Source organism: Nematolebias whitei, chromosome 16, assembly GCF_014905685.2.
Source record: "Nematolebias whitei isolate Nwh7 chromosome 16, NemWhi1, whole genome shotgun sequence".
NCBI lineage: Eukaryota > Metazoa > Chordata > Actinopteri > Cyprinodontiformes > Rivulidae > Nematolebias > Nematolebias whitei.
The window spans coordinates 19,593,529-19,602,160 of NC_056513.1; the positions used below are offsets into that span (position 1 = coordinate 19,593,529).

At 36.7% G+C, this 8,632-nt stretch overlaps 1 protein-coding gene across 1 annotated transcript in view; it reads left to right on the forward strand.

Annotated features, from left to right (window-relative positions):
• LOC119422394 (E3 ubiquitin-protein ligase SMURF2) overlaps positions 1 to 8,632 on the forward strand; it is a 55,476-nt gene that overhangs the window by 14,122 nt on the left and 32,722 nt on the right. Inside the window, exon 2 of the mRNA XM_037689759.1 lies at positions 8,385 to 8,423. Within this exon, the coding sequence (XP_037545687.1) occupies positions 8,385 to 8,423 (39 nt within the window). The remainder of the gene's footprint in view (positions 1 to 8,384; positions 8,424 to 8,632) is intronic.

An 8,632-nucleotide genomic window follows, 5' to 3' on the forward strand; every position in this document is an offset into this window, starting at 1 on the left:
CCCCCCCCCCCCCCCCCCGAGCCAATAGATACGCCGGCACGTGATTGTCACATGACCGATTTCAGTCTAGTGGGAAAGACACAACCTCTCAGAGACAGCATTTTAATTTGTCAAAAGTACAGTCTTCAAATTACACATCAGTTTTTACATTGTGTTGATAGGCCAAGTAAAACTGGAGTTATGATAAATAATCCTCGTCACATCTTTTTCTGAAAATCATTGTCGTATGAAGCGCGCTAGCGCGAGAAGCTGCACTAAAGACTGGCAGTCTCAGGGACAAAACACTCGTATCACCCTCCACTTTCATCTCCCACCCCCGCTGAACAGATAAACAACCCGCCCCCTCATTTCTGACTGAAGCCCAAAGTTATTTGTCGAGCGCCAAAAAATCTACAGGAAGAAGAAAAAAGACGCGGAAGTTGAATGAAGTTTGGCGCGATTAAGAGCGAGAGTGAGTCATGAGGTTTGAGAGATTTGGGATGTTTAGCGTGTTTAGGTTTTATTGTTGGGGTGTAGTTTAGTGTGTTCAGTGTTAAGTCCGTTTTAGTGCGTTTGTGTGAAAACAAGATGATTTTTGAATGTGAGGAGGAGCTGTGGACTCAGAGGAGGACAGAACCGCAGAGGAGGACAGAACCACAGATTCTGAACCTCTGAGAGGATAATGAAGGAGAAAAAACAGTCTGAGTCAGACAGTGAGGACTTTGTTGATGAAGGTGGTGATCATGATTTGTTTGAGAAGAGAGTAAGAGTGGACTGAGTCCTCACTAGGAAATTGCATTTCATTGCATTGACTGAGAATCTTCACCAGCATTCATTGCAGTTGTGAAATTGAGTACCGGTAATTGCTTGACAGAGGAAGTATAATTTTGGTGAGACGCCTCAGTTTTGCAAATGTTAATGCGCTAATTCTAACCACTTCTTTATTTTGTTGCGACCTGTGCATGCGCCAGAACCATAAACTTGGCAATGTACACACAGAAAAGCTGTGTTAGGTGTGTTTCCCAACATAACTCAATTTTGCGTGTTGTAAAGCCTGCCAGAGAGGTTTGAGGATGAGAAGAGGAAGTCCTTTAACTGATCTTCATTACTGTGAGATCTAGATAACATTAGGATGTGCAAGTGGCATAACCAAGGCTAGCTTTTGGAAAGTTGTTTCACCTCTTTCAATAATGAATGACTGTCACTTACAGTCCACGTGAGCAATGTCATATCAGTGTAATTTCAAATAAGTTTAAACACAAATAGAATATAGAAAAATAATATATCTCAGTATTGATCTGTTTTTATATTCTTTTTCTTTTTGATGAACTGTGAAGACTGTAAGAAGATGGTTTTAACATGACTATCTTTTTTAAAAACTTTAAGATGTTTGATTTGTGTATATATTTTTTGTTACATTTACTTTATGTATGGCTTTTTGTTATTTTTCCCCACATTGTTCATGTTTTGTGACAACTTGTCCTACTTAAACTGTTTACATGTGTGTAGCTTTTTAGTTAATTGTAGTGTTAAGTGTTTGAATTGATGCAACTAGAACTTTTTTTTAAGATTTGGAACTATAAGAGCTCTCTCTTTCAGCACTAGATATTGCTTCAAACCTGTGGACAAGCATGTGTAGATCATATTGTATGCCTTGAGCTGGTTGGTAGGGGCGAGGCTGTCAATAGAAGGGTGATTAGATTGTTAGGCAGCCACTCTGTAAAGTGATCTTCCCTGTTTAGAACTGGATTTGATACATAACATTTGGTCAAACACTTTACTAAATAATAACCAAACTTGACATCACATTGTGAGCTGTTTAAATCAATTTAGAGCTTTTGTCAAACTTGCTCAATGTTTCAAAACGGTCTCCTAAAAAGAACCATTAAAACATGATTATTTTTTTTTTTCATCAAAATTAAAGTTGTGGACAAAAATTATTGAGAATTGACTATAGTCTTTCACAGTAAAATACTGACTTTAGTCTTTAAAAAATGTGTGCATTAAGTAAAAGCATGTCAGTGAGAGTCTAGCTCTTAAAGTAAAGATGCATGCATGTTACCTGAATAAGTATTTGTTTTCATAATAATGTGGCTTTTATTTTTCATCTTTAAACTGAGGCAGTTTATTTTTAATGAGACAGTATTTTATTAGCCAAGTTAATTGAATCTTTCTATCAAGTGTACAATTTCTGCAGTGTATGTTCTGCTTACTTAATTTTCTACTGTTTAATGTATTTTTGCCAAGTCCATTTCTTGCCATTCCATATTGTAATATGCAGTAATAAATGGTGTATCCAACCCTACACAACCTTTTCCCTAAAAAAAAAAAATCTGCATTAGATATGAAGCAAAAAATGCAAATGGCACATTGTGAAGTCTCCCTTGAGCAAACAAATGGGAATCCCCAAGAGGCATTTAGCTTGGATCTGTTTACGACCTTTCACCTTTTGACCAGAACTAATACTGAGCTTATGCTAGACCCTTTTACTCAGACAGATGGAGATACAACAAAGCCCAGCCCTTCTAACTGCCTCTCTTTGTTATTAGAAACCTGCTGTGCACACTTTGTAATTAATACAAATGGATTTTGTTGCTCCTGAATACACAACAGTTTACCTCATGATATTGTACATATTGTTGTCAATTTCTCTTTTGATATAAAAGGTAATTATTTTTATGAGATAAAAACTACTAGGGGTATAAATCACCAGCTTTTCCATGATATATTATATTGATTTGTTTGTATGACAATACGATTTTTTTCTATCACAAAGTCTGTCACGATATGATTTCGATTCTATTCGATTCACAAATCTGCGATCGATATATTGAGCTATCAAATGCCCATCTCATTTAAATATAAATAAATTTACAAAAACAATTAAAATATTGACCATTTTGTTTGATATTACAGGCACCAGGCATTTAAATAAATTTTTTTTTCTTAATTAATGAAAAAATAAAAACAACTGACCTGTTCAGTATAGTCTCACATTTGTCATTTTTAAGTGCATTTTTTAAACCAGTTAACTTAAAAGTGCCCTGATTACCTTTCATTTATAATGAAACAAAATAGATATTGAGTTTACATTACATGGCTATCAATGCCGTGTTTCTTCTTCAGGTGAACGGCCCAATTTGTTGTTTCCCGAGTATTTTAACTCGCACTGGCACTTGTTGCACACGACATGAGTTTTGTCTGTTGAACCGTCCTTCTGTTGGAATCAAAAATATTTCCAGTGTTGATTTAAATCCAGCAGGAGAGTGAATTTCATTATCTGTGTGTTCTGCCATGTTGCTGAGGCGGCCACAGAGCGCAGCCGCACGGAAATTGTGACACAGACGTGTCTTGGGAATTTCAAAATAAAAGCATATTTTTAAGATGACTATATGAATCGATGTTTTCGTTTTGCCACGATAGCATTGAATCATTAATCATTTAATCGATATATCAATTTAAATTGATGTATTGTTACACCCCTATGAACTACATAAATGCTCTTCCTAATTGTATTTTAGTAGTAGTAGTGTAATCCTGCAATCCAATATGGTCCACAGAGGTGATTGGGCCTTTTCAGCTGTAGCTCCTAAACTGTAGAACCAGCTGCCTCCTCATATCAGACAGGCTTCAACACTTGGTGTTTTTAAGACTCATCTTAAAGCACATTTTTACTCACTGGCTTTGGTAGAAGCTGTTCCACAACTGAGGAACAGCTTCTACCCTGAGGCTGTTAGACTCATGAATATCTAACCAGGATAATCACTGTGAAAAATCACATCATGTTGCTGCTGATCTGTTTCAATGTTGCTGCTGATCTGTTCATGTTGCTGTGTTCATTCGTGCTCATCTGCTCACACAGACTCATGTTCGTGCTGCTGTTTGGCGTATTGTGTTTGTTTTAATATGATTAATGCTTAGCATATTTTTAGTTTGTATTTCTTAGTTCATATCTTAGATCTTATTACTATTTTACATTTTCTTGTTGGCTGTAACTGGGACCCTATGTACATAATTTCATTTCACCACATGTACCACATGTGGTGCGCACGGCAATGAAGAATATCTGACTGAAATAAATTTGATTTGATCTAGTACAAAACCCCCACACATAATCAAATATAAAGGATTGGGGTTAGGATATGTCATGTTTATAAGTTGTTGTTGTTTCCTAATTATATATTTATGTCAACAGTGTGCCAGGTCTGTTAAAGGATGCTAAAAACATGGAACTTAATAAATTAATAATTTATTTTTTCTTGTTCCATTCTGTACACTTCTAATGTTGGGGCAGATTATAAATCAGAATGATAAGTCATGTACATCAACAGGAAAATATTGACTTAAAATGTTGCATTTACATGACTTTGTTAGGGGTGCACGATATTGGATTTTTGGCCGATATGTTAAAACTTATTTGGCCGATTACCAATATTTTATATACTTCCCTTTTGTCAGAACATAGCCCTCTTATTTAGGCTTATTTGTTCCAAAAACTGTGTAACAGCTGTAAGAGCTGGTGACATATATTAAGTAACAGCCTTATTATATGCATAGCACTTTAACTTATATTAAATGAAAAGTGTTAAATGTTATTTATCATTAGTCACCTGCAATGCCGTCTCACTTGTGGAGGCTTGTTGTTCCGGGTTCCTAGCTGCAGTGTGGGATCCTCTGCACTCTTGTGCATGAAGGACAGCCTTTTTAAGTTCCAAGTTTTTCTATCCATTGTGCCGTAAGTCCAATCATGCTAACGGGGCTAACACGACGTCCAAATGTCTGTGGTAAAATTCACCCAAGTGCTATTGACTATTGGGCAACAAAGTTCATGCTCAGTCATCCAGGTACCAAATCCAATAATTATCAATAGGGTCATCTGGACAGTTTTTTTTATAGAGACATTTCGCCCTCTATCCAGAGCGCTTCATCAGTCAGAGGAGTTCCAGTAAATTGTTTCCCCACCAAGCAGTAAACTCCTTAAGTGGACCAACCAGTTTGCTGGAGCTAAGATGGTTTCTGGGGGCCGTCCTTTCCCTCATTGACTCCTCCCAGGCAGGCCACAGCCAAAGTGGTTCAAGGCAACAAAATCGTCTATTAGCTTTTCAATGACATCGTAAATGACGGCTTGTAACTCGTGTAAGTCGGAAAAATATCTCCGACTGGGGACGATGTAGTGAGGCTCAACGTAGTCCAAAAATATTCGGAATCCGACATCCTCACCAACGAAAAAAACCTTCCACACTGCCAACATTATGAATTTTCCTCTCCACCGTGACATCAGGTAGGCGTGCGTGACGTCATTGCGTCGTGCTGCCGCTGCAGGCATCCTTGTCACTGGGTTTTCATACAATAAAGGCACCTTTTATATCTGTGAGTTATTTTGATGGAATGGCTGATGTCCTATATTGAACTTTAATGCTAATAGCGGCCGATACCATGCCAATATCAGGCATCCCTAGACTTTGTAGTGATACTTTTTATCATTAATTTGTCCTTCTCTTCTGACATTGTCCATAAGATAGTTTATAATCAGTTTTGAATAACGATCAGTGTCAGAATCAATGTTTTTGTAAAGTCACCTGCTTCAGTTTGTAGGATTAGAATATCTTACTTATTTATGCTATACAGCAGGTAATCTAGATTGTTTCTCCTCTTGCTGTTGAAGTGAAAGTATACGGTAGAAAAGATGACCCACAGACCATACAATGCAAATCATGACAACTTCACCTCAGGACTTTCAGTTGGTTTCTCAGTTGACCCATCTTTCCATGCTAGAATCTAAATGAGTTTGGTCTTCTGCCAGCTCTGGGTCGCCATGGCCTGCCTGCACACGTGGCAGCTGTTCAACAAGCTACGGCTGGATTTCTATAGGCCAGGAATATAAGATTTGAAGTAAAGACCACTTGGCAAAAGCTTAAACAGTACAATCCATTTATTAAGGCATATTTGCATGGTTTACATTTTTGGATAAAAATAGCCTTGTAGTTGATGACATTGGTTAACTTTTTGTTTTAAAAATAAAAAATTCAAAGCTTTTCAATTACTAGTCCATATCTGTTGGCTTTAGCACTGAAATATTTTATGAATTGTTTAAACAGTCTCAGTGTATTGTGACAAAGATCACTGTTATAACTTGTTTGACATCAGATCTTCAGCAGAGTTCAGTATTATGGCAAAGTATAGAATACATTGCATATGTCTTTTTTTTTTATTCTTTCTGGCAGTAATTGTATCTTCATAAGTCAAAGATGCACTGACATGCCCAGCTATTGCTTAATTGTGTGATTTTTACCCCATTGGAAGATCTTTATCTGTAACATTAACCTACTGTTCATGGCAACCCAGTTGGGAAAAGGTCCATTGATAAGAATGACAGAGGATTTTCCCTCTGTTGCAACTCTGTCTGAGACAGTAGAGCAATGTGGAAGTTAATCCTTTAATCTGCTTTTTACCACAGTTTGGCAACAAGAGGTCCAGATTCATCCAATGTGACCTAATAGCTGCCAGTCTTTGTAACCTCTTCAGCAGTGATGAGCAGAAACCACAACAGCCCATTAAAACAGTTTAAAATGAGGGGAATAGTGTAGTGACCTGCCTCTAAACATTTGACAATATTAGCAGTTTATTCAGTGGTATGTCCTGATGCATGCACAATAATCTGGGTAGATTAATCTAACAAGGTTGAGCCAGGTCCTCTGGACGGATTCACACTGAAGCACTGATGCACTGAATCTGTCCAGAAGACCTTACTCAACCTTGTTAGATTCAGTGGTATGGTGATGTAAATGTACAAAGAAAATGCTTGGGCTAATAGTTGACCAAATGCTTATTTTACACCACAATTTACGAATAAATTCTTTAAAAATCCTACAATGTGATTTACTGGACAACCCCCCCCCCCCCCCCATTTTGTGTCTTATAGTTGAAGTGTACCTATGATGAAAATTACAGACATCTCTCATCTTTCTAAGTAGGAGAACTTGCACAATCAGTGGCTGACCAAATACTTTTTAACCCCACTGTATGTGGCTTCTATAACATAGACTTTGTATGTACAAAGCACACCTTAAGCTCATGAATGTTTGACTCTTGTCTAGAGCCTCTCTGCTTGGAGCTAACCTCTCAAACATGGTCTCTCTCTTCTGTTTTGAACTGATACAGCTTCCTCCTGAATAGTAATGGAAAAACAACAAAATATCTCAAGCTACAAAATAACAGTCCAGAATTTATATATATATTTTAATTTATGCCCTAGATGACTGAGAATCTACATCAGCGTGTTGTCCTGGTGCATGTGTGGGTTTTCTCTGGGGACTCCAGTTTCCTCCCACAGTACAAAAACATGCACAATAGGTCAAGTGGCTTTTCATAATTGTCAGTAGGTGTTGGTGTGAAAAGGTGTCTGTCTCATTTAAACCTTCAGCAAAATATCCTTGCTGCTGTTCATCCTGTAGCTCAGGTACAACTAAGGTAGACTGCACTCAAAAGTGCAGTGGATGTAGAAAAACAAGTTACTTTACTTTTTTCTTTTGGATTTTGTACTTTTTACTAGGTCTGAGATTGTTGTTGTTCCAACACCTATTCAGGGTACTACAAATTAGATTTCAGTTTTATTGGTTTAATCACGTCACAATACTCTTTCTCTGCTAATATTTTTGACAAATCCTTGATTTGTTTTGCAATGTCATTAGTTTTGTCATAAGATTGTTTTAGTCTGTTTCAGTCAGATTGCTTTTTTTTTTTTTTTTTTCATCAAGGCTCCATAATGCTTCAGAAGTTGTTTAAACATGGAAACACTAACTCTTAGTTTGAAGAAGAGGAGGCAAAAGGAAGCCCCCATGTATATGCCTAACTCCCTTGGTTTCCTACCATGGCTTAAAACTATTATGTTCTAACAAAACTCTGTGGATTTGTGTCATGCAGGAAAAAGGACTTGTCAAATTAATAATTTACTATGAGAAACTTTTAACTGGTCTCCCAGCCCATAAAGGGCCATAAAGGTACATATACCAGTATGTCGGCAAATGACGGATGCTGCTACTCGGTGTGAACAGTTAAGTTTCACAACTAAACAATAACTTAAAAACTATTATTACCTTTTTAAAAACACCCTTACAAAATATGACAAGGCTGTTAAAACACACAAACATAGGCCAAAAGGTAAAAAAAGATCAAATAAAATAAAAAAAATTGTGAAATATTCTAATTTAGTTGTATGTTAAATTCCAAAATTAATTGGGAAATATGTTGACTGGAAAAATAACATTTCACCTTAAGCTGAGTAATTTTAATAATAGCGCTTCATGCAAAAGTTATTCCTTTTTTTAAAGAAAATATCATTTTTAAGTGAGTCCATTACACATAATTATTTACTCTGTCATTAATATGTCAGTTTCTTTTTGTAGTCCTGTGTGCGAAGAACTTGGCAAAGAAAGACTTCTTTCGTAAGTAAACACTACTTCTTGGTTTGTTACTATTATTTTCCCAGCATTTTTGTTGTCCTCGTACATTGATTTTGTCAGCAGTGTGAGCCCGCTACTTTTGAAAACTTTTTTTTTATGCCAGGGGGGGGGGGGGCGTGAATGTAGGAGGACAAAAAAAATGCTTGGAAAATAATAGTTACAAAACTAGAAGTAGAGAAATTCACAAATAA